We start from the raw sequence: 26,283 nt of genomic DNA, 5'->3' as shown, positions 1-26,283 counted from the left end.
GTCCATGGCCCTCTGAAAAGTACCAGGGGCGTTTGTTAAACCGAACGGAAGAGTACGAAACTGGTACAATCCGTCTGCAGTGATGAAGGCTGTTTTCGGTCTGTCACTGTCGATAACTGGAACTTGATGGTATCCTGATTGAAGATCCATGCTTGAGAAAAATATGGCGCCTTCCAGCCGACTCAAGGTGTCGGCAATACGTGGTAAGGGGTATGAATCTTTTACCGTTACTGCGTTAAGTTTGCGATAGTCCACGCAGAAGCGCCAAGTACCATCTTTTTTCTTGACTAAAACCACTGGGGAAGACCAAGGGCTGTCAGAAGGTTCTATGACCCTTCTACGCAGCATTCCTTCCACTTGATCTTGAATAACAGCTCGTTCTTTACTGTCACATTATGTTATTTTTACTGTCTCTTCTTTCTCTTCTTTTGTTAGATTTTCCCCAATTCTTCCTTCGAGATGTTTCAACAATTCTTCTTTCTCTGCATCTGCATCTTGGTTCTCCTCCGAAGCATCTAGTGTTAGAATTTCTTGAATTTCTTCCATTTCTTCAGCTTCGGGGTGTTTCTCTAGGGTTCCCAGTGTCACTCCTTTTTCTAGCCACACTGTTTTCGGAGACAGGTTGGCGACTGGAATATCTTTCAAATCCGTTTGTACGAGCGCGTGACCGGTAGACAGACTTGATGTTGCTAACAGTGAAGCTGATGGTGTCACGATGCACGAACCTTCCATTCTGTGAGAGATAGATGTTGGAATTTGCTTTACCGTGTATGCTGGTATTTCTTGACTATCTTTTGAAATCAGCCGGCTTTCTTGTGACTGTTCTACTTGGAGAGCAGTGATTTCTGGAAGCGGTGATTTCCCTGTTGTGAATGATGACTCTTCTGACTCGTAGTCAATGTGGATAGCTCGAAATTGTTGTAGGAAGTCATTTCCTAACAGTAGTTCAAAACCCGACATTGGCATAACTATTGCGTTACCTTTTATAGTTTTGCCCCTGTGGGTTACTACTATGTCTGCCGTACTCTGTGGTGACAGGGTTTGACCATTTACTAGACGGATTTTTGGTCCGACTAGAGGTTTTTTGACAAATTCCGTTTTCTCTAGTAATTCGGGTGAGATTACTGTGACTGCAGCTCCTGTATCAATCAGTGCTGTTGCAGTTATTTCTCCACACCTTACTGCTTCCTTTATTAGTCTTGCAGGATTCAAGTTGAACACGATCATTTCTGGGTCAGCCATTTTTTCTTCCAACGTATCTGGAACGGTTAGGTTGATGGAAAGATTTCCCTTTGCAGTCGCCCCTGCGGCTGCATCTTTAGGCGGACCTCTGTATTGTTCTGATTCAGGGTTCTTGAAGCAGTTGCGAGCAATGTGTCCTGACCTCTTACAAAAAAAACATTGCGGCCTTCCTGTTAGAGTGCGACCTTTTGGTTTAAAAGGTCCTCTTGAATTTACTTGCTCGTTTTTCTCTTTTGAAATTAACTTTTCGCAAGTCTCTTGAATTAATTCTCTCATCGTCTTCATCAAATCTGCTTGCTGGTCTGGGTAGACCACTGACAGGTTTGGTAACTGCTCCTGAGGCTTCTGCGGCTCAGTTGTCATTTCCTTCCATCCTCGTGTGTCTGACATGAGTGATGCTTCTGTATAGGATTTTGCTAGTGCCAAAAATTCTTCGCATGTCTTGGGTTTCAGCGGATAAATTTTTCTGAAAAGTGTTGGGCGAAGTCCTCTAAAAGATGCTCCAATCGGTGCGTTTCTGACATATTCGGGTCAACCAGTCTGCAAAGATTGAGAATTTCGTAGTAGTACCTAATGGTTGGCTCGTCCACTCCTTGGGTCCTACTTCTGAGTCTGGTCTCTTGAAAAAGACCGTAATTATCTGGTTGAAATTCTTTCAAAAACACCGAACGTAGACCGGGTACTGCGGCCACAGCCGCATTTCCTCCAGCAGCTGCCTGTGCTGCTGTGTCTTCCCAGTCATTCGGGAGTCTTGCGCACAGGAACCAATTTCTTGCAGTATCATCCAAGTACATACTGAAATTATTTCTTTTGTCAGCATCTCTCCAACCGTTGTGGGTAGAGATTGTTTCGTAGCGCTCTAACCATTGACGAGCGTCTTCCGTTGGACTCCCCCGAAAAACAGGTGGGCTTATAAATTTTCTAACAGCTGCCATAGCTGTACCTTGAAATTGCTGCTGATGTCTTGGAGGTACCAAAGGATGTTGTCCTATCACAGGAACAACCGGATGTGTGGGCAGACTTAATTCTGCTTCGGAGTCGGATCTTGAATCTGCTTCGGAGTCAGGTTGTAACTCTGCTTCGGAGTCGGATCTTGAATCTGACTGATTTTCAGGGTTTCTGAAATCGCTCTGCTTAAACTTTACTTCACTTGAGGTAACTAGATTTTCGATAGAAGTTGAAATTTCTGGATCTTGTGTCGGGCCTGCTGTTGCACTTTCACCACCCGACAATTAGGGTGATTGTTTTGGATGCAATCGTTTACTTGGATCGCGAGGGCAACTAGGTAATCTTGGATTAGATTTTTTCTGCATCGACTAATTTTTTAAAGCAGCACAAAATTCGTTAACTACGGGTAACGAGCTGCATCTCCACCATTTGTCACACTTGACTTGAAAACGTTTGTATTATTCTTAACACAGAAAAAGGGAATACAATGATTACATGAATAATGAATTGAAACCTTACTTTTGCTAAGCGTCTAGTTTAGTGGAAGAGAGAGCGACTAATAATGGAAAAACAGTGGGTTTTATACTAGCTTTGAAATTACGCCCTCTCCCTAAGGTTAATAGATTTTACTGCATATTCTAAAGCTATTCTGGAACTTCTACTTATTTAGGAAGAAATGTCTGATAACATAACAGATAGTAGAACATTCGTAACTATAGCGTTTGAGTTTGACGCTTCTAGGAACAGATAGGGACATCTGCTGTTGTTCCCCGCGACAATATGGCGAAATTTCATTGAAAGACTGGTTGGCAAAAACCGGAATTGCCCACAGAGTAACTCCACCATACACTCCCCAGCTGAATGGAGTAGCGGAGAGGTCCAACAGAACAATCGTCGAGTCAGCTCGGAGTCAAATGTACGGGAGAAAGGTTCCTCTGGAGTTGTGGGGACAAGCTGTGCAGCGTGCTGCGTACGTACAAAACCGGGCATCAACCAGAGGCAGTTATGTCACTCCCTACGAGCTCTGGTTCAAGAAAAAACCTGACGTATCCCAACTGAAGGTATTTGGCTGCCGATTCTTTGTCCACGTCCCGAAAGAAAAGAGAAAAAAAGCTAGATCCAAAGGCGGCAGAGGCCATGATGGTCGGATATGTTGAAGGATCAACATCTTGCTACCAGATATGGAACAGTCTACGATGGAGCCGATTGAAAACCATACAGCCACTAAGGAGCAGGATTATTACTCAATTCTCCTGACAGCTGAGGACCAATTGCAAACTGGAATGGAAGCAGATCCAATGGACCAAGGTGAGGTGGCACCGCCAGATGGACCACCTCTTCTCCAAGAAGAGGAGCCGGGCCTACCCGTAAATCAAGCTCAAGGAGAGGCTGTTCAAGGCGAGAATATCGGTCCGTTCTGTGGCTTTGAGCCCGACCCCAATGCTGTTCAACCCCGTCGGTCAAAGCGCATAGAGCAGTATCGAGAATCTCGAGGATATCAAGGAAAAGTCCCGGCAATAGCTGATGACGCTACCTGTCTGCCAGCAAAAATCTACGGCAAACAAGATATTACCTACCAGCAAGCCCTTTCATCACCAGATGCGCATCAGTGGGAAGCAGCAATCAAGGATGAATATTCATCCCTTATCAGAAATGGGACATGGGAACTTGTCCCATTGCCTCCCCGTATAGCGCAGGATGTCCAAAGGACGTCCATTTTAAGTCCCCACATCCCAATCGTATCCCAATACGTAACGGATTTAAAATGGACATCCGTCGGATTTGTGATATGGGGAGAGAAATCGACATGGAAAGGTTACATCCAATTAACATCCCACAAAGAATTTGAAAAAGACTTTGTGGGATGCAAAGCGTTTATTACAAATATTATATTCTGCTATAAATATTTATAAGAAATATTTTCTTTCTATAGATTTTTTATCTTGTCACTATTCAGTTTTTGGACTTAGAACAATTGCATGCCCTCATTGGACGATTCAGTGTGATTCGAACATTCGATATCGATCAATAATATTGATCGATACTTTATGTAGTCACTCATTAAACAAAGGGAAAATATTGATTACATTTTCATAAAAAGATTTTTTTTTTTTAGTTTACTAAATAACAATTTTTTATGCAGATAATTCAACTTTTTTCTATTTTGGAAAAAATTAAAAATTAATACGAATTTTGGCAACATGTTTCTGCATTCGTCGAAATCCAGACCCGCCATTAATTGTCGTCTTTTCTTCGAGCGGGAGTGTGGTACAGTCACATACTATCTTTAGTGAAATTTTTTAGACTTTCTGTGTTGATTTTGAAGTGAATTTTCTTCAAATAAGTAACTCTTTTCTCGGATAATTACACTGCGATTTTTTCTACGATATTTCAAAGAGTCCATGGTATGTAGAATTCTTTATAATTGTAAATATACAAAATTCTCTTTTTTTCGCCAGCATGTTAAACGTGGTGACCATGTGCTTGCCTCGTGTTCGGCAATTTTTTTAATTTTCAATTTTTTGGTTAACCTTACCTTATTGCTTCTTTTTTTTGGTAAACTTCAAAACGCATTCCATTACTCATTTTAATGTAGTTCTATTTTTGTATATAGATTTCCTCATGATGGCGGGTGAATTTGATACACATTCTAATTCATCGTCGAATTCTTCATCTCCATTTCGTTCCCCTGCAGCATCAACGTCATCATCACGATCAGTGATAACCAAAAAAGTAAAAACACAAATTAGATATAGGCCTTACAGTGCTAGATAAAAGATATGCTAGGTAAAAGGGTTCAAAAAGAACTTAATTCCCAAATTTATATTGAAACTAAATGTGGGACGGCACCACCGATCCCTCATTTGTCATCAGAATCCGACGAGTTGTCATCAGATGATGATTTCTATAGCTGTCTTGATGTTGAATCGAGCGCATCATTTCAAGACTTTTACGATTCTGGTAGACTTAGTGATTTTACCCCTGATTCGTCAGATACTGATGATGTGGATTTTGATGACGAGGATTTTTTAGTACGAAATATTTTATTGAGACATTATGAAGACGGTAGTGGGAAACAGGAAATTTTTGACGACAATGATGTTGGAAATGATGAGCGTCCTACATTTAGGCAGCTGTTCTCTGTTTGGGTAACTATTTGGAGAATTTGTCAAAATGCTGTCGATGATCTACTGTCTCTATTTAGAAGTCAGTCTTGGGGATTAGATTTACCTAAAACGTGTCGGTCCCTTTTAAAAACTCCGCGTTCTGTCAATGTAAAAGATATACCGCCTGGGAAATATCATCATTTCGGAATTCTGAATGGAATAATACGCATACTAAATTTAATTTCAGAATCAGACATTCCATTTGAGATCTTTATTTTTGTCAACGTAGACGGCCTTCCAATCGCAAAAAGTAGTGGGAGCCAATTGTGGCCAATCCTAGCTATGATTTCAAATATTCACTTTCGACAAGTGTTTTGCGTTGGGCTTTTTCATGGTAGTGAAAAACCGCATTTCTCGTGTGAATATCTTGCCGATTTCATATCTGAGGCACTTAATCTATGTAATAATGGTTTTACGTACAAAGGTCGCCCTCATATTTTAAAAATTGATGGTTTCATATGCGATGCTCCTGCTCGGTCCTTCATTTTGGGGGTTAAAAGTCATTCTGGTTACTTTGGTTGCACGAGATGCATACAACAGGGAGAATATCTTGGCAGGGTTGTCTTTTTAGAGCGTGACTCTCCTGCGAGAGCGGATCAATCGTTTCGGAATCGCCAACATGAAGATCATCATGTCGGCGATTCCATTCTTGAAAGACTTGATATCGACATGGTAAAGGATATCCCCCTTGACCCTATGCACTTAGTAAAACTTGGTGTTAGTAGAAAATTACTCTTGACTTGGATTCGTGGCCCATTACAGCACAGACTGCTCAAGTCGCAAGTTTTAGTGTTGTCATCTCGATTAGAGGATTTACGAGATTATGTCCCAAAAGAATATCCGAGAAAAACCAGGTCATTAAAATTTGTTGATCGAATGAAGGCAACGGAACATGGATTTGTTCATTCTTGTGTCGGTCCCGTAATTTTTATGGATATTTTGCCCCCTCGCGTTTTTAATAATTTCTTGGTTTTTCATGTGGCTATTACTATTCTTTCATATCAAGAATTTTGCCATACCCAGAATGATTACGCACGGGATTTATTAAAATTTTTCGTGGAAGAAGCTGAAGAAATCTACGGGTCAGAATTTTTGTCTTATAATGTACACAGCCTCATACACCTTCCCGATGACGTTTTGCGTTACGGCTCACTCCCAAATTTTTCTGCATTTCCATTTGAGAATTATATGCAGACTTTGAAAAAACTAATAAGAAAGAGTGACAAGCCCTTAAAACAGATAGCGAAGCGTTTGGTAGAGTTGGGAAATTTTTACTTTGCCATAAACAAGAAGGAAGTGTCAGTTCACAATCGTGTTTTCCGTTTCGAGCATGACAAAGGCCCCTTATTGCCCGGTCTCCGCTTCCGTTCAATAATCCAGTACAGGGAATTGAGGGTGGGTCCATGGCATTTGACTTGTAAAATTCCGAATTCATGTATCTATCTGAAGGATATAACTGTCTTTTGCATAGAAAACATTATTAAAACAGAGAACAACTCTTTATTTATTGGTCGGCGATTCAATCAAACAAGTGATCTCTACTCTTATCCTATTAGATCTTCTTGTTACCACATCTATTCTGTAAGTCTTTTATCTGATCGCTTAGAGGCCTTGCCAATAGATTTGTTTCAAGTAAAAGCTGTTCAACTTCCTATTCCTTCACGAAATGGATCTTTTGCAGTATTTCCTTTGCATTTTGAAAATCACCATTAAGTTTAATGAATTAATGTAGTATTTTGTAAATTTTTTGAAACCTTTTTTAGCCTAAATTTGCAATTGTCGAGGAAATCACTGAAGATGTTGATGATGTTGACAAGTGGGTGGAAGTTGTATGTGAGAGTTGGTTTGATGGTGAATACTGTTTATTTCCTCCGAAAAGCAAAGAAAAATATATTACGACTTATGTAAAAACATGTCATCAACCAGACTCAAGTTGGGTCAAATATCCTGCAAAATTAATCAAAACATATGGTGAGAGAGTAAGTCCTTAATTATTTCATTGTCCTGTGTTTAAATCTTGTATTCATTTAGCATCTTACGATGAAGCAAGACAAAAACTCAATAAAGCAGTTAAGGGGGATGATCTGTGTACAACCGACGCAGATGAAAGGAAAAAAACCAGAAAATCGCGAATGTCAAAATTTTCCCGAGAAGATAAAAATGAAGATGATGACATGGCAATCAATCGTTCAAAGAAAACATCTTTTAAAAGAATTCGGCAATTCCCGGCTAGTGGCAGCGAAGACGAAATGGCGAATTCTCCTGTTCCGCCAAAACCACCAGCAATTGCATTAGCCAATACCAAGCTTTCCTCACAAAGTCAGATTACAGTCCTTTACTTTTTTTTAATTTTCGTAAACTAATGTTGTATAAACGTAATTTAGGCAATCTACAATCTCAACGTTCTTGCATCAAAAGAACAAAAAGTTTGCCATCAAACAGTAAGAAGCCAACCAGAAATGAGAATGTGAGATGCTTTCCTGAAAAGCAAACAGGTTTGCGAGATACAACTAGCAAGCCAAATGACTCTTTTAAAGACGACAGCGACATACTTTCGTTTTCAGGTAAATAATTGAAATATTGATTCAAAAAAATTTTTTACGGTAATTTTGTACAGATCGAACTCATCATTTTTCCACCCGATATCGTCCTGTAAATTACGGGTATTCTGTTCCAGAATTTGGAGATGAAGGCGAATTTCAGTCAATGGACACTGATTTGAACCAGTCAAACAGTGAAAATCCAGCAAACACCAGAATTAATCATGCGAGACATGGATCTGAAAAGCATAGTTTGCAACCTAATACGTCCAGCAACAGCATTGACACAATTGAAGATGATGGTAATATTTCCAAAAATATTCAATTACCGTTTTCAGGTGAATATTTAAAATGCCAGCACTATCAATATTTATTTTTTTTTAACCCAAAATGTATCAATTTACAATTAATATTGTTTAGGCCAAGCTGTGCATTTTTCTACTAGACATCGTCCAGTAAATTACGGTTACTCTGTTCCATCATTAAGCGATGAAGAAGACTCTACGGACACTTGGACTTCTGCTATGGAACCTGAGAAAGCAAAAACCAAATCGTCTCATGAAAGTGACACCAATCATTCAGTTACTAAAGCAAAATTAGCGCTGTCATCAACAAGTATGGCAGGTAGGGCAATTTTCTTCAGATTTTTCGTATCAAATGGAATATAAATCTTTATACGGCACGATTTTCATTTTTAGGGAAGTCAAATTCAGACAAAGGAAAGAGTTTGTTACCATCATCCAATAATAAACAGCAAAAAGTGCTTGGTCAGGATCCCAGTCAGCTGTTTCTCATCGTTTCCCCAATGACAAAGTGGCTTGTGAATCCCAACCCCATTATTCCCTTTACGACAATGACAACGCATCTCCGAGATCCGAGCCATATCATTCCCGGTACGACAATAACAAAGCGTCTGCTGTTTCTCGATCTCAAAACTCACTCAGAACCGTTAAATTTCGAAATAATGGTAGGTTATCTTTCTGGTATTTAAAAAAATAATTATCGCTGTATTAATGGCAATACTAACGTTCTTTATTATTTTCAGAAACTTCGTCACAACTCTTACATCGAGGCATAGTCAAAGCAAACTTTGGAATCCAGGATAATCAGAAGTTAACAAGTGGATTATTTGAACGAATGAAGTGGATGGATTTGGCTCTTCAAAAGAAAATTTTAAATGATGAGCCAGAGCAAGATGGTTTTAATTTCGAAATCTTCCCTCTCACTTCAATGTTGGAATTTGAAGAAGTGAACGACCAGCTCAAGCCTTTTCATGCTCGAAAATCTTTAGTAAGTATAATATGTACTGAAAACTGTATTGAATTCATGTGTTCCTCATTATTTACATTTTTTTTTTCTAGAAAGAGAAACTTGCAGTAATTGGAGGAAAAAGTCCTGCAAGTGTAGTGAGGAAAATCCTAAAAAAGGTTCTGGATAAGGAGTTCTGCAAGCAATTTAGCTGGTACGGGCGAAGAGGAAATTGCAGCTTGGGATCCTCTCTTCTTGGAAAAATAATACTAGGTACGAGATAACAATTTTTTTACTTTTCTCCGCATAAACTAATACCAGAAATATACTTTTATACCAGAATCCGCTACTTCTAGTAAGACGTTACCCATAACAGAAACAGACGCCATTGACGCAGCAATGTCTTGGCTTCGCCATTTAAAGGATAAGAAGACTAACGCTAATTGAAACATCAGCCCTATCAACCGTGGTTTCCTCGATCAACCAAGAACATTACATTTTAATTATTTTAGTTATGAATTTAGGCGATTTCTTTATTCATTGTCTTTTCTTTTAATTAACACAACTAAATTGCAATTAGCGGTTTTCGTGTTGAATTTATTCTGTTTGTATTTATTGTAAGAAATACAGTTTCTCGGTTTTTATATGATATTTTAAAATTTTTTTAGAAAGCACATTCACGTTAATATTAAATGAAAGTTAGAATTCAAAGCCCTAGCACGTCTAATTTACATCCAAAACGGTAAAAAATGCAACGTCCTTAGGACGTCTTTAAGATAACTTTTGGGTACTAAACGGGGCGGTCATAGGTAGAGCAAGAAGCCGTCCATGGGACATCCATAACGGACATCCATTGAATGTCCTTTGGACCGCACTGTGCTATATGGGTTCTGACCGCACTGCAATCAAGTGCAAGTGGGTGTTCGACATCAAACCGGGCTATGAAGGAGTGGATGAGAGATACAAAGCTCACCCGATTGCCCTAGGATGTTCGCAGTTACCTGGCCTCGACTATGACCAGATATTTGCCCCAGTGGTTAAGCTGCCGACATTCCGACTGCACCTGGCTATGGCTGCCGCAGGAAACCTGGAAATACTGCAAATAGATGTGAAGACGGCGTTTCTGTACGGACGACTAAAAGAAGTGATCTACATGCGCCAACCTGAAAGCTACGCCGTCCCAGGCCGTGAGAAAGAAGTCTGCAGGCTGATTAAAAGCATCTATGGGCTGAAACAGGCCCCTCGAGTCTGGAACACCGAACTAAACGAAGCCATCCTTAAATATGGGCTAACACGTTCTCAAGAGGACCAGTGTGTATACTACCGTCTTCAAGGGGAGGAGTGGATTGCCGTACTCTTCTTCGTCGACGATGTTTTCATCTGCGGCACCAGCAGAAGATTAGTAGAGGACTTTGCCGATCATATCAAGACGAAATTCGAGATCCGCACCCTGCCAGCAGGCCGATTTTTAGGCATGACAATCAACCGAGACAGAGTGAAAGGGGAACTTAGCATCTCACAGCCCGACTTCATCGACGCCATGCTGAAGAAATTCAAAATGGAAGGATGTAACCCCGTGGGAACTCCAGCTGAGCCAGGCCTACAACCCTCGTCGAATATGTCACCTCAACAAGATAAAGAAAAGGAGGAAATAAAACAGATCCCCTTAGGCTGTTTCATTTTACACTTTTTTTTGAATTTTGCGGGGGACGTTTAATATATCTTGCGCCTAGGTAAAAAAATACATTCCGTGAAAAAAAAAATATATATATTTTTAGCACCCGCGCCGACGAAAAAACTAAAAAAAACGGAACAAAATTTGCCTTTTTTTTACAAAATCTCGGGTTCAATCAAATATTTTCAAACCGACGCTTAATATGTGATTGATTATCATGTAATGAATAGGGGTATCAAATTTCGCAAAAAAATAATCACATTAAATACTTGCGCCATGAAAATAATTATTAGTGATTGTATTTTACGGCAGTGCAGGCGTTACGTTTTCCGCATATTGATTCTGCGACGTGTTGTATATGAATTTCAAATACATGATGGCGACAAGCGAACCACAACACCGCATGACCTAAAGTTTTCTCAATGAACATTGCAGTTCCTTGGAAGCGCCCAGTATTACTACTGGTAGTGTCAAACACGAGAGCAACAACTTCTTTTAACACACCCCATTTCTCCAGCAATCTAACTACAGCATCGTGCTGCTGTCTACCAGTTAAATTGGTTATTTTTGGAACTACAAGCAGTTTAGGACTTTCAAGTTGCGGGAATCCGCTAATCAAAATCGCAATTCTGTCATCAAGTAATCCACTTAGATACATGAATCAAAAGTAAAACATCTGCGCAATTTTTATACATAAAAATTTTATACGAACTTGATTAATTTGGAATCCCAATGTGCTACGACAAATTTAGGCTTTTCAAATTGTTCAGTTATCCGCGAACAAATTTCACGCCTGTTTGCTCTTCTTTGGCGGGACGCACTTGCCACAGATAGAGTTACTTGTTGAAGATCTCCACCTCCAGCTGTAATAGTTGAAGCGACGATAGCGACGTGATCTCTAACACTTAGATTTCGAGCATCAGCTGCTTGACCGGTTGCTTTCAACAGTGACTTTGCGGGAAGTTCAAGAGTAACGGAATCAGGTCGTGGAGTACGAGATAGATCACTAAATGTTTCTCCTGATGAAGAGGACTCTACAATTTCAGATTCCTCACTCAAAGACGATGATTCATTGGCTCTCTCTACATTGGTTGGAGTCGAAGAATTCTTTCGCTTTCTAGAAGCTCTTTCAATATCTTTTTCGTCTACTCTGTCCATGAATCCCCGTTGTGGAACTTCTCTTTATGCGAGTAAAAATTTGAAATCAACTGCAGCGTTTGGGTTGTGAGAAGCTTTTAATTTTTGTTCGACATCTTTTGAAGACAAATCCAATAATTCGTTGAGACTCGTTTTAAAGGAAACAATTTTATCTCGGGCGAAATTTTTTTTTCTGTTTTCTACTGGTATCTTGTTTTTGTTAAAATTGCTTTCCAACTGTGGTGTACATTTTTAATGTCATTCACACAGGTATTATCCGCCTTAATTGGGATACCAGCTTTTCCCCAAACAACTTTAAGTTCTGCAAAGATTTCCCGACAAATATCAATATGCTGACCTTTTTTTTCGTCCTGAATACCCTTGAAGCGAGCCAAAACAACGCTTTTTGTAGGCAACTTTGATGCAGTAGCTAAACTTTTACGATGACTGTAACCAATGAAGCAATCCTTGTTTCTTAATGAAGAAGCCATGATAACCAACTGACGTAAAAAAACAATCTCAGCTTTGACAATACTTTCATATGTTCTATAGCGCTTAGGTGCCAGATGTCATATTTTTCATGGCGCAAGTCTTTAATGTGATTATTTTTTAGCGAAATTTGATACTTCTATTCATTACATGATAATCAATCACATATAAAGCGTTGGGTTGAAAATATTTGATTGAACCCAAGATTTTGTAAAAAAAAAGGCAAATTTTGTTCAGTTTTTTCAGTTTTTTCGTCGGCGCCGGAGCTTAAACTATTTTTTTTTTTAATTTTTTTCACGGAATGTATTTTTTTTACCTAGGTGCAAGATATATTAAACGTCCCCCGCAAAATTCAAAAAAAGTGTAAAATGAAACAGCCTAAGATCTCCTACAAGGAGGCGGTTGGTGCCCTCCTCTACCTCTCTACTACAACGAGGCCTGATATCTCCTATGCAGTAGGCCAGGTGGCAAAGTTAAGTCAAAACTCCGGGATCCAGCACTGGAAAGCAGTCAAGCGCATTTTCCGCTACATCGCAGGTACGCGAACCTTTGGGATTCTCTACTCTAAAAAGGAAGGAGAAATGGTGATGTGCTACACGGCTGCCGATCATGCTGGAGACCTGGATGACAGGGCCTCCACATCCGGATGCGTGTTTCTCTGCAGCGGTGGGTCAATTTCCTGGTTTAGCCGCAAACAAGAATGCAATTCCCTCTCCACGACAGAGTCGGAATTTGTTGCAGGGAGCGAAGCAGCTAAGGAGGCTACTTGGATCCCATAATTTCTCAAAGAGATCCAAAGAAGAGGACCAGAGCCGATTCCACTCTACTGCGACAATCAAGGGGCCATCCGCTGTGCTCACAACCATGAGCTGCACCGAAAAATGAAGCACATCGATATAAGACTCAGGTTTGTGAAGCGAGCCCAGGAGAGTGGAATTATCGATGCTCGCTACGTTAACACCAAAGAACAAGTCGTGGACATCTTCACAAAGCCACTTCCCCATCGAACGTTTCAATATCTCAGGGCGAGGTTGGGAGTAGTCGATGTGGCCCAACTGCCGAAACAATTATGTATGTGATGACTTTGTGTGGACTCATTTCTTGAACCTCCCAAGTAACGGTCTATCCTATTTTTACGTTATCATCCCTCGTACCCCAAAAAATCGGCATATTTTTTGGGGTACGAGGCATTGAAATACCAAAAACGAGTGTTGCCTTTGAAGTACGGGGTTTTCAACTATAAGAAGCAAATAATTACTATGTTGCGGTTGATAAATGCGTATTTCGGATTTGATTTTTATTGTTTTTCACTGGGTGAATATTTTTTGCCTTTTTTAAGGTTACGTGGTATGGAATTACCAAAAATCAAAATGATTGTTGGACACAGAAAGTAACTGCATAGAAATGCGGCATATTTTATGGATATTCCATACAGCACCAGTAGGGTTTTATTTTCTAGCTGATATGTCCTTATTTTTTAGCTTTTTTTCACTTCATCGTAAAGAAATGAATAAACCTGAAAATAAAATAGTTTTCTTTCAAAAACCGGATATTTTATTAATCCTTTAGGGGGAATATGGTGGCTTTTTGTTTTAAACCCGATGTACCCTTATTATATGATTTTTTTATCAATATATAATTCTTCTTCTTTTCAAGATCATATGTTGTTCCCAACGTTGCTAAGCATGACGATAGGATAATTTAAAAAAAAAATATGCCATTTTTTGGGGGTACGAGGGATGATAACGTAAAAATAGGCTAGACCGTTACTTGGGTTAATGCAAACCTCTCCACGGTGTTTAGGGAATGATTAAAAACTGGAAATAATTGCAGAACTGAGTGTCAATTTCCGAATTTCCAGACGCGACGCGACGTAAGTCGATCTTGTTCTCTCGTTACTGATTGTGTTTCTGGTTGCTGCTGCTGGATGTGTGTTGTTTTTTTTCTGAACATTTCTATAATATAGTGCAGTTCCAATTGAAACACTTGGGCTGTTAAGATTACTGCTAAGACAAAGTCATTGGAATGGAACTAGCTGAAAACACCTCCAGCCTAGTGGTAAATTTTGATTAGTTTTGTGGAATGGTTATGATTTATTTAACCCGATTCCGTTAATTTTTTTTTTTCAGCTGGGTGGTATTCAAATGCATTGGAAGGGAAAATATAACAACTTAAATAAAGAAAATGATTTGAAGAGAGGAGAAGAAATATTGTACTACATCATTGAAACCGAAGAAGAAGTTGAACCTGGAGAATTAAAAATTATTTTCGGTAAAATTCCAATATTGTAACAGTAAGTTGTATTGACGGTTCACAAGACTAAGACTGGGGGCTTGATACACGACAACGGGGGACTATATATGGGGGGGAAACACTGACGTCACACGTCCGGTAGCATTGCATACCGGATCACATAACGTGGTCATTGACCACGTGACATCCCCCCCTCTAGCTGCATTCGTCCCCGAATGCATTACTAAAACAAACAACAAAAAAAAAATATAGACCGAAAGAAAACGGGGAACATTGCTACATGATACAGTCCACATGACACCCCCCCAAAGAAAAAAACATCATCCCTATGCCAGATGCTCAATGGACGACTCCAGCTCGCGCAGCGTCGTCAAGCAAGTCTCTTCATGCGCTGCCATACGGTTGTCTATTTCCGTAAGGCAATGCATGGTACTCCACCGCCGCGCACGTCGCTTCTTAGCTTCTTCCTCGACGAACTCCTCCACCACTCGTAGGCGTTCCTGAAGGTCGGCCATATTAACGTCTCCTTTTCTCCCTCGGCACCACTGGATGCTGCACACAGCCACACTGGCCATAAACAACGCTGCTCCCACACCCCATAGCTCGAATGGATATGTATGATGTTCCGCCGCTCGTTTTCCCCTTTCCGAATCGTCTACTTCCAAAGCACGGATAGTTTTACCAAAACTAGCTGCGTTCGTCAGACTGCCGCCGATCCGTTTCAAGGACGCTTCTAATGAAGCCTGCAGCGATGAGTTCGTAGATTTCCCGCTCGTCATGCTTCCTTGTTGTTGGGCATCTGTAGCTACAGCCCAGTTCACCCCTTTCAGACGTGGCACAAAGTCGTTCCCCTTCCTAGTGGATGATAACGAGTGTTGCCTACTGGCCTGCAAAATCCACTCATCAGTTTGAATGGAGCAACCGTGCGGGATTTCGACAATACCGACCAACGGCAGCTCTGCTCTCGACGAATCCCTCGAATCTGTCTGTTGGGGACCCTCCATTACCAGAGAGCGTGGATTATTCATTGATACTGCCCATCTCCGGTGGCCCAGGTAAATGGCTTCAGGTCCTCTCCATTCTACTACAACATGATCGCACTCCGTTTTCTTTTTGTCAGTGTCCTGCAGGAACAGCGCCATCACACAAGTCTTCTTAAAATTTTTTCGGTAGATAGCTTTACTGGGCGGACATACCGAACTCGCCTTTCCCTGGCAAGAGCGTACCTCGGCTTCCGTCAGTTCAATAAATGTTTGCCGATCCCGCCCTACCGCCAGAAATGCGGGAATGGGTGCGTAATGAAGACCCACGTTACCTGCAGCACTAAACACTGGCAACACAAATGTTCGATATAACTCAAATGTCTTAGTAATCTCAATTATTGGCAGATGAATGAATAGCCGAAGCCCGTTTGTTGTGGCCGCTACGACGACCCGGGCTTCCTGGTATGCCCTCCACAGGTCACCATTCTGCAAAGCAGGTGTCAGTGCCCAACCCATCGCCAAAGAAGCTCGAATTTCTTTAAGAACCGATCGTAGTTGAGTAGGTGGGAAAAGTTCCGGGGGTAAGTTGCCGGTTGCCAACAGGGAGAGACCAATGCCGATGTCCTCCAATGTCATGCTGGCCCAGTCTAGAACTCTCTGAGCAGCTCGAAAGGCTTCGTCCATCCTCGCCGTCATAATCACTTGACTTTCTAGGGCGTTCACGGCACTCACCACATTCTGTCTCCATTTGTTGAATTCCTTCTCCAATGATTGGTGCGCTCTGTCCAGCTGCTGCATGGCCAGTACATGTTCCCCGAGTTCTCGTAATGTCTCATTCACTAACGTTGCTTGATGAGCCACCGCACTCACTATCCCCGACGTTTCTCCTCCCAAGGCCTGTAGCTTTCCATTAAGTCCTTCTAGATCTTGACTTGTCGCCACCCCAAACAGCCAGTGTAGTGCGGTACCGCCGACGTCGATAATACCTCTCTTGGCCCTCCTGGACCCTCCTACCACCGCCTCCCGCAGTGTGTCGTACCGTTCACGTACAAGTCCCAATAGCTCCAACCCGTCCGTCGCCCTTTCCACCATCTGCGCCCGTAACCGTGCACTCCATTTTGTTTCCTCCGCTTGCGATTCTTTCTTCTTGGCCGAGTCTGTGAACCAAAGATGCAGTTTGTTCAGGGCGTTTTCTATGGGACTGAACGAGACATCGGTCACTACTACCCACTCCGAGTCACTAAAGAAGACCTCCCCTTGTAATTGGAATATTACTCCATCCCTCACAAAAGCCTCTTGGGAATGACCTTGACTGGGTTGTACCCCCATCAGCGATCCCAGTAGTCCTAGCAGAAGGAGAAGAGCCCCCACTGCCTCCTGCGGCCTTTGTCCGTATCGTACCGGTGGCATCCGGGCTCGTGTCGATCGCCGCACCTGATCGTCAATCCTTTCATTTCGAGCTTCTTGCACCTCCTCGTTCCGGGGTGTAGTCTCTCTAGTTTCGGCCTCTCGGTCACGGATGTCCTTTCCCCCGGCAATTAGGTTGCTGCATTGCGGCTTTAGTCTTCTCGGTTCTGCTCCCGTACTTTCTTTGTCTACCATTGTCCATTCGACCCCTCTTACGAATTTTTTCATTTTCACCACGTGCACCAGTTCTGTCTGTCGACCACTTGGTCTCTTTACTTCGTAATTTAATGCCGACGCCCGGTGTACCACCACGAATGGTCCCAGCCACCGGTGAAGTAACTTTTCGGCTCTCCCCACCTTCCGGAACGGCTTGTACACCAGTACTTCTTCCCCTGGGCTGAATTCCGGTGTAGCTCTTCGAGTCGCGTCATAGTACCGCTTCTGTCGTTCTTGTACCTGTACTAATCGTTCTTTCACCATCTTTCTCGCGGCTTCCAAATTCCGGGCCAGTGCATCAGGATCCTCTGCAAGAGGCGTCGCGCGTACTCCCATCACTACATCCGCCGGCAACCGCGCTTCTCTGCCGTAGAGAAGGTAAAAAGGTGTCATCCGGTTGATTCCTGAACACTAGAGTTGTACGCGAATGTAATATAGGGCAGAATGTCATCCCAGTTAGTGTGTGTGCTGTTTATATACATCGATAGCATGTCCCCCAGCGTGTGGTTTAGTCTTTCTACCAGGCCGTTGGCCTGGGGATGATAAGGAGTTGTCGTTCTATGGTCCACCTCCATTAGACGCATGACTTCCTTCGTGAACTCCGCGACGAAACACTTTCCACAGTCGGTAACCACACCCTCCGGCGCCCCATGCCGTAAGACAATCTCCTCGACAAAGAACTCAGCTGCGTCCCGGGCCGTCGCAGTTGGAACAGCCCTCGTCTCTGCCCACTTGGTGAGATAATCCACCGCAACGATGATATTCTTCTTGCCCCCCACCGACACGGAAAAAGGCCCCAATATGTCCATCCCAACTTTTTCGAAAGGTCTCTCCACGCGGATGATTTCCATGTGTCCCTGAGGTTCTACTGGCGGATTTTTTCTTGCCTGACACTGCGGACATGCCCGCACGTAGTTTAGTACCTGTTGTCGTAAGCGTGGCCAGTAGTATCTTTCCTCTATCCGCCCTAGCGTCCTCTTCACTCCTAAGTGCGCCACCCAACGATCGCCATGGTACGCGTCTAAAATCTCCAACCGTTGATCCGGGGGTACGCATAGACGCAACCTCATTCCTTGTTTACCCAAGGTTCGGCGATGCAGTAGTCCATCAATCAGCACGAAATTTTTGTAGGCCACGGCTGTACTCCTTTCCAGTTGCCTGCGTACCTCCACCCATCCCGGGACTGCCCCTTGCATTTCTCTCGTCCAACGACGCTCCTCCTCCCATGCTGTCGTGTATACCGGTAGCAGGTCCTCTTCGTCGTCATTGTCCTCTATCCCATCCATCGGATACCGAGATAGTGCATCAGCGTCCTCATGGAGCCGCCCACTTTTATACACAATTTCGGGCTGATAGTTCTGTATGGACAATGCCCACCGTGCCAATCTGCCCGCCAAATCTTTCTTTGTTGTTAACCAACAAAGGGCGTGGTGGTCCGTCACCACTTTCACCTTTGTCCCCCAAATGTAGCTGTGGAATTTCTTCACCGCCCAAACCAGGGCTAAGCACTCCTTCTCCGTAATGGAATAATTCCGCTCTGTTCGGGATAATAACCTGCTGGCAAAGGCAACTGGCCTCTCCCCTGTCTCCCCCTTCTGTACTAAGGCCGCCCCGATCCCGTATTCGCAAGCGTCGGGATGGATTTCGAAGGGCTTTGTGTTATCCGGGTACGCCAACTGCGCAGCTCCCATTAGCGCGTTCTTTAGAGCCTCGAAGCTTTCCATGGCCTCCGCTCCCCAGGTAAATGTTTTTTTCGCCCACAAGATCGTGTAACGGTCTGGCGATTTTCGCGAATCCGTCGATAAATCTTCTATAGTACGAACACATGCCTAGGAACGCCCTTATGTTCTTCACTTTCGCCGCTCTGGAACCATCCACCGGAGGGTGCGGGAAGTCTCTTACTGCCTGCACTTGCTTCGGATCCGGTAACACCCCATTTTTATCCACGATATGTCCCAACGCCCGTAGTTGTGGCTGGGCGAACGTACATTTTTCCAACTTCACTTTTAGATTTGCCCCTCTCAGACGTCCCAGTACCCCGCGCAGTCCTTTCACGTGTTCGTCCACTGACCGAGAGTACACTACAATATCGTCCAGATAAACTAGACACGTTGTCCATCTGAGGCCACTTAATACCACGTCCATCATTCTTTGAAAAGTTCCGGGTGCTGAACACAGCCCCATTGCCATCACCTTAAATTGGTATAGCCCATCCGCTGTGACGAACGCCGTTTTCGGACGGTCACCTTCCTTAATGGGCACTTGCCAGTATCCTGACTGCAAATCCATGATTGAAAAGAACGCCGCACCCTCCAATCGTGCCAGAGTCTCCTCTATCCTCGGCAGCGGATACACATCACTTATCGTCACTGCATTTAGGCGCCGGTAATCAACACAAAATCTCCACGTCCCGTCCTTCTTTCTGACCAGGACCACTGCCGCTCCCCATGGACTATTCGAGGGTTCGATAACTCCTGCTTTCTCCATTTCCTTGCACTGAGCTTCTATGATGATTCTCTCCTTCCATGCCCGAGCATGGGGTGATTGTCGAATTGGTTTTGCTTCCCCGGTATCTATTGTATGCTCTGCTGCCGTACACAGTCCTAGTTGGTCTCCGGGCCACGAAAAACAGTCGCCATATTCCACTAACACTTCTCGGATCTTTTCTCTGTCTGTCGGCGTTACCCCTTCTCCAATCCTGCTTTCAAATTCGTGCTCCCGAAACGCTTTCTTCTCTGCCCCTGCTGTCGCGACGGCTACTGGCGAGTCTCCCTCCTTGATTTCGGTCACTGGCTCGATTATTCCTAACACCGTCCCCTCTTCGATCCATTGTTGGTGGTCCGATAAGTTGGTTATCGCCATCTGTCCGATTGTTCCCATGCCGCTAACCAGGACCTTTCCCGTCGACACCCTTTTCGTCCTCTGCAATGCTTGGGATGGTTCCACCAGTGCACTTTCGCCAAACCCTTTCAAATCTAGTGGTTGAGTTGCGACCACTTTCATCGATCGGGGTGGGACCCAGCATCCTTTCTGGACTACTAGTTTCGGTGCTTCCTCCATCGTCTCCTCCCCCAGTGCTCCGAGGGCAATGTCTCCAATGAAGATCTCCGGTAGCGCCCCAATCTTCATCCGTGTTCCAAGTTTCTCCAACATGTCCTTCCCCAGAAGTAAGTCGATGTCGCCGTCCAGAACCAAAGCCTCCCCCTCGACGGTCATCTTCCCATCCGATACTAACAACCTTCGGCTCCTCCCGGTTGAATCTCCTTGCCGTCAACTGATACCAGACGATTTGCGCGCCATGGAGTCACTGTTATCCCTAGTTCCCTCACTAATTTGGGCGAACACACGGACACTACCGCCCCTGTGTCTATCACGGCAGCCACCCGTTTTCCCCAGCACAACACATCCAGTACTACCATCCTCTGGATGTCGATCTTCAGAATTGGCCATGCTAGCACCTCCGGGTCTCCATGCTCTGTCCCTACTAGACCAATTACTTCCTTACCCTCTCCAGCGAATCGCACCTGCTGATGCTGTTTTTGTTGTGGTGCCCCCCTCCTCGCTGGGAGCTCGGGCAGTCGCGACGTATGTGTCCTATCCCTTCACACCCGTAGCACACGACCTTTCCGTCCTGCGTCCGACCCCTCAGGCCTCCCTGACCGTTTTCTCTTGTTGGACACTCTCTCCCGATGTGCCCCTCCGTCTTACATCTGCTGCAGATAGGTCTCCCATCCGAAGTCCATTTCAGTATCGATCGGTTATCCGACCGATACTGTTGACTCTCCGCTCTTTCTCCTTGCTGTGCGGCTGCCCCTGATGCGTTCCTTGATGCAACGGCTCCCATTAGTCCCTCTAGCAATTTTTCCATTCGATCCATTCTCTCCTCTCCCGTCGTTGGTGTTTGTTTTCCGACCACGCCCATCGCCCATTCCTCGTGTCTTGCTCGGGACGTCATTTCCTGATACCGCTTAATTTCTTGAAGGAATTCGTCACACGAGTTGGGTTTCAAACTCCAGAGCTTCTCTAGTAAACTTGGCTTGAGTCCTCTCCATAGGTGCGCCAATTTCGTAGCTTCGGTCATATTCGGGTCTACTCTGCGGCATAAATCCAGGATGTCGTAAAAATACTCGATCGTGGATTCCTCGATTCCTTGTTTGCGTTCTCTCAGATTCGCTTCATTGAATCGATTCTGATTGACTGGCTTGAATTGCTCCAACAGCTGTGTTTTAACTCCTGGTTCAATTGGAGGTCCTGCAACATCCTCCCATTCGGCTGCTAGTTGTTCCGCGGCCTCTTTGTATGAGTACCACTTCTGCGCTGCTCCGGACAGCGACAGCTCCACGTGGTCGCGAAGTTCTTCATCTCCCCATCGATTATATCTCCCGATTCTTTCGTATCGATGCATCCACTGCACGACGTCTTCTCCGTCCCTCCCCCGAAGGTGGGTGGGGATTGGAATTTTATCTGTGCGGCCATCGCGTGCCTTGCGCCCACTTGCTGTTGAGCTGCTCTGAATCCCCGGATGTAGCTACTGATATTCGATGATCTTCTTCTCAAATTCGTGAAATCCCACTCTGGCTGCTCTTCTTCGTGTTCTCCCGATCCTTCTTCCTCTTCGGCGTCCTCCCACCGCTCAGTTTCCTCCTCACTGAATGTGAGATGATACTCCTGCCGAACGGATGCCGGTCGCTGCTCCTGTTGGGGTTCGTTAGCCCCGTCCTCTATTTCTCCTCGCTCTTCCGTTCCGCTTTCCCTCAGCGGTCGACTGCGCGTCCTCGCCCGCCCCTGGGATGCACTCCCGATCTCGGGTATCCCCCAACTACCCCGTGCCACAAACCGTCCCCGAGCGTCTCGGATTCTCTCCCCGCTCCTTACGTCCTCCTCTCCTATCATCTACTTCCCGCAATCCTCGCACCGCTTGTTTCTTGCCGAACTTTTCGGCTCCCGGTTCACTTCCCCGCTTCTTGCCGTAAACTTCGGCTCACGGTCAACTTCCCCGATTCTTGCCGAACACTTCGGCTCACGGTGACTTCTCCGCTTCTTGCCGAACTCTTCGGCTCACGGTTCACTGCCCCTGGATTCTTGCCGAACACTTCGGCTCACGGTCACTTCTCCGCTTCTTGCCGTACTCTTCGGCTCACGGTTCACTGCCCCGATTCTTGCCGAATACTTCGGCTCACGGTTACTTCCCCGCTTCTTGCCGACTTCTTCGGCTCACGGTTCACTGCCCCGATTCTTGCCGAACACTTCGGCTCACGGTTTCCGCTATCCACGTTCCCTCAATGTACCCGTCTGCCCCGCCTTAGCCCTTTCCACCGTTTTCCCCCGGCGTCTCTCCTTCGTTATGCTTCCCCCGATTGCCCTACGGTCGGAGCCGTGACCCCGTACCCCAACAATTTAAGGTGCTAAGACCAGTTGGGTCGTCGACTCTCAGGGGTCCCTGACAGCCACCGCCTCCGCAGCACAGAATCGAACAGAAACACAACCAAAAAAGAGACTTACCAGAGGTTCTGCATCTCCACCATGTAACAGTAAGTTGTATTGACGGTTCACAAGACTAAGACTGGGGGCTTGATACACGACAACGGGGGACTATATATGGGGGGGAAACACTGACGTCACACGTCCGGTAGCATTGCATACCGGATCACATAACGTGGTCATTGACCACGTGACAATATATTGGGTCAACGAAGACTACAGATATTTTCTGTACCAGGATTCTTCTTACACTAAAACCTCATCTGTTGGCGATCCAATGAATTGGTCAAACAAGACTTTCAAATGGCATCAGTACCCCATTGATTCATGGGTGGAATTTGATGTAGGGGAAGTTATTGATCCCGACAAGAAAAGAAGTAAGTTTTTAAAACTGATAGCGAAATTTTACTTCAAAATTTGAAGCCCAAAACTAAAAAGTTACCTACGAAGTACTTCGATGATGTAGGTATACAGAAAGTGGAACACACAACCAAGCGACCAAAACCTGTTGAAGACGATTTGCAGCTGAATGTTACGGAATTGAATAATACTATCCCCGGTATTTCTGATGATTCTGAATGTGGTGCTAGCGGTTCGAATCAGCAGTCATCTCAAGCAAGTTATGCGGAACCAGCATGCGACTCCAAGGATTATTTGATTGGGGATTTAAATTCCAAAAATCAATGTGGTTTCAACTACTTAACATCTTCTGCTGAAATTTTGAACAGCTTTGAAACAACTACACCAATTACAATGCATCATAACCGGGTGCCAGAGATGCCTTATTCTGATAACCATAAGCTGCATGAAATTTCCACCACAGTCATCCAACACAGTTCGCAACTGTCGTACACCACTTACGGAGCACAATCTACAAATCTTGCAAATAATCAATTTGAAAGTACTCATAAAAAATTTAGTCCAATTTTCTCTTAAGTTATCAGTTTGTAATCTTCAATTGTAGTGATGATTGATTTTCTCCATCAACTGCAGTCAACCACCAATGAAAAATTGGAGAAATTGCTGTTCCGCATTGACTGTCTTGAAAAAATTCTTACCAATTCATTGCCGTCATCCGCCACCGGGCACCTCAAGAAACACATTGATTTCTTCACAGTTCAAGTTAATCCATTTTTAGGAAAGCTACCACTCGGTTCATGAGAGCAACTTACTGCCTTTGAAACGTTGTTATCTGCAAAGGAACTCGTTCAAATTAGGTTTGTTGCGTTCTTAGCTTACCAGTACAAATCCGAAAAGACTCCAGCGCTGTTCGTGAAAGCAGCTATTCAGTTTTTTTTTTCAAAGAAACTTTGCGACAATGTTCAATGGAAAAATAGGAGCGGGGATGAAAGACGCGGGATAGGGGAGCTGATTCAATTTATTTCCGTTATTGGTGGTAAAATAACTTGTATTTTATTTACGTTTTATGTTTCTAATTCTTTAATTTGTTGTAGCTTCTTTAGACCTTTATTGTAAGCTTTCAGCGAGGGAGTTGCTTGGCCTGCAGAAATTAAAGGATCTTATCCAAACAGCCAGATCCAAACTTGCTGAAAAGCATAGACGAGCTGAATGTGGATCTTCAACCAAAAAAAATACCCCGCAGCCAGAAAAAGACACCAGAAAAGGAGAAGTCGTCCTTCTAAGTCACATTGGTAAAAGAATTCAATTCATCTTGAAAGCTCTGGATGCTTTTGTTCCCCCAAAATGATATGATATCTTGATGTGTATCATTAATACTGTGATTTTTAAAATAAGGCTTTTTGACAAAGTTCTTGTCTCCCTTTCCAGATTATGCAAAGCAGGTAATCGATGGAACATTGCATCTGCTGCGAACGGTTATTTTCCCATTAGAACTTTCTAATTAGAACTTTCTATTTTATATTTTTCCGTTAGAACTTTCTAATTAGAATTTTCTAATTGAAATCTTTGAATAATCTGGAAAGGGAAACAAGAACTTGTCAAAAAGCCCTTTAGTCTTGTGATCTCCTGAAAACATTTTGCAATGTTGTCTTACCTGAGAATTCAGAAACTGTTTTTGCACTCAAATAATCCGGTACCTGTCTATGACAGTTTAAATTCGAAAAGTTTAGTTTTAATCTCGTTTCGGTTATTACATATTTTGTTTTGGAAACAAAAAGAATACAGAAAATTTTTCCAATTTATGTTTGTTTTTGCAGTTTACTACTTTATTTGCGACAACTAATTCAATTAATTTCTAGAATGCATTACATTCATTTTATTTGAAAATTAAATAAGCTTATAATTTGTACAATATATATTAAAACAATTTGGTATAAAAATAGGGGAAAAAAGCAACACAATAACTTATGAAAGGGCTATTTGATTTGGAAACAATAAGCATATACAATATTTACAGTGTAACTAGTTCTTTCTACTTTTTCCTATAAAATAAGGTATTTTTACAGTAAAAGTGTCGAAACAAGACATATAATATCCATATTATATATTCATACAGTGGGGAGTACGCATACAGAATAACCATATTTTAAGCATTTTTGTAAGAAAAACCATTACTAGGGCTGTTGGCTGTTGCCCAAGTTAAAACTGTTTGGTCACAATTCCTTCCGTTTGCCTATGCCCGAGTCTTGGACCTGGTGACTCAGTTTGAGGGGAGGTGTTGGATATTATGCAACCTGATCCCCTTTAGTCCTACCTGGCAATACTGTTTATCCTCTTCTCGTCTGCTGTCCTGGCCTGTTTTTTCTTCTTGTTGAGTGACTGGTGGGTGTACTTAGGTCTTCACTACTGGTAATAAAACAACTTTCCTTGATCATAGATATTGGAGGAAGAGCGAGTCAATAGATTTCAACACACCCCCCCTCCCCTAAATTTGACAAAATTCTATAATTAATAATTTTCCAACTAAACATTGGAACGCTATGATTTTTACGGCAATCGATAGCTCCTATCAAGAGCTTACGATTTCTGTAAAAGGGAAAATATGCAAACCACAAAAAAATCCTCTAACGATATCAGAGCAATAGATACCTGGTCGGTTCTCGGCTGTGTTGGCTTCCCTATCCCGGTTTTAGGGTAAACGTATCCCCGATTTTCAGACATTTTAGGGCGGAGCTTGTCATAAGTTTTGAAGTGGAAAAATGAAACAGCGCCATCTAGTGATATGACGTTGACTTTCAAATAGTACTTTCGGCGGCCATTTTTGTGTAATATGTGAATACGGCGGCCATCATCGTGTATTACGTGAATGAAGCCTAACCATAATTTCTGTAAAAATGGTTGGCAGGTGTGCTGTTCCTGGTTGTAAAACAACATATTACAAAGGAAATCAAAAAGAAAATGATGTTACTTTGTTTGCAGTTCCTAAAACTTCATTATCAAAATGGCAAGAACTAATTCCATGTAGCAATTTGACGAGCACCTCACGTATTTGCTCCCGTCATTTTGACGAAAGTGACTTTAAATCAGGGATTGAAATTTTTAACGTGTTCCATCCTTTAAAACGTAGGAATCTTAAT

General features: G+C 43.3%; 4 protein-coding genes, 1 long non-coding RNA gene and 1 pseudogene across 5 annotated transcripts; 5 read left to right on the top strand and 1 right to left on the bottom strand.

Annotated features, from left to right (window-relative positions):
* Positions 1 to 4,970: 4,970 nt before the first annotated feature.
* LOC123477474 lies at positions 4,971 to 6,813 on the top strand. Its single transcript, XM_045180834.1, has 2 exons — positions 4,971 to 6,736; positions 6,807 to 6,813. The coding sequence occupies exons 1-2, from the start codon at positions 4,971 to 4,973 to the stop codon at positions 6,811 to 6,813; spliced, it is 1,773 nt and encodes a 590-aa protein (XP_045036769.1).
* A 35-nt stretch (positions 6,814 to 6,848) lies between these two features.
* On the top strand, positions 6,849 to 7,874 carry LOC123477460. Its single transcript, XR_006652615.1, has 3 exons — positions 6,849 to 7,328; positions 7,389 to 7,676; positions 7,742 to 7,874. It is a non-coding gene; the product is annotated as an uncharacterized LOC123477460 (long non-coding RNA).
* A 19-nt stretch (positions 7,875 to 7,893) lies between these two features.
* On the top strand, positions 7,894 to 9,779 carry LOC123466568. Its single transcript, XM_045180816.1, has 7 exons — positions 7,894 to 7,921; positions 7,975 to 8,235; positions 8,318 to 8,521; positions 8,596 to 8,864; positions 8,943 to 9,187; positions 9,259 to 9,418; positions 9,486 to 9,779. Exons 2-5 carry the CDS (start codon positions 8,064 to 8,066, stop codon positions 8,973 to 8,975), a joined length of 678 nt encoding a protein of 225 aa, XP_045036751.1. The 5' UTR covers positions 7,894 to 7,921; positions 7,975 to 8,063; the 3' UTR covers positions 8,976 to 9,187; positions 9,259 to 9,418; positions 9,486 to 9,779.
* A 1,330-nt stretch (positions 9,780 to 11,109) lies between these two features.
* Positions 11,110 to 12,448, bottom strand: LOC123477473 (annotated as a pseudogene).
* Positions 12,449 to 12,814: 366 nt separating this feature from the next.
* On the top strand, positions 12,815 to 13,225 carry LOC123477472 (secreted RxLR effector protein 161-like). The gene has a single exon (XM_045180833.1). The coding sequence runs from the start codon at positions 12,815 to 12,817 to the stop codon at positions 13,223 to 13,225; it is 411 nt and encodes a 136-aa protein (XP_045036768.1).
* Positions 13,226 to 14,302: 1,077 nt separating this feature from the next.
* LOC123477459 lies at positions 14,303 to 25,107 on the top strand. Its single transcript, XM_045180815.1, has 6 exons — positions 14,303 to 14,504; positions 14,576 to 14,717; positions 23,025 to 23,163; positions 23,253 to 23,687; positions 23,751 to 24,182; positions 24,241 to 25,107. Exons 3-5 carry the CDS (start codon positions 23,064 to 23,066, stop codon positions 23,945 to 23,947), a joined length of 732 nt encoding a protein of 243 aa, XP_045036750.1. The 5' UTR covers positions 14,303 to 14,504; positions 14,576 to 14,717; positions 23,025 to 23,063; the 3' UTR covers positions 23,948 to 24,182; positions 24,241 to 25,107.
* Positions 25,108 to 26,283: the final 1,176 nt, after the last annotated feature.

This window comes from Daphnia magna, unplaced genomic scaffold (assembly GCF_020631705.1).
Source record: "Daphnia magna isolate NIES unplaced genomic scaffold, ASM2063170v1.1 Dm_contigs066, whole genome shotgun sequence".
NCBI lineage: Eukaryota > Metazoa > Arthropoda > Branchiopoda > Diplostraca > Daphniidae > Daphnia > Daphnia magna.
The sequence above is the reverse complement of the archived record's forward strand: the minus strand, read 5'-3'. Positions and strand labels throughout refer to the sequence as shown.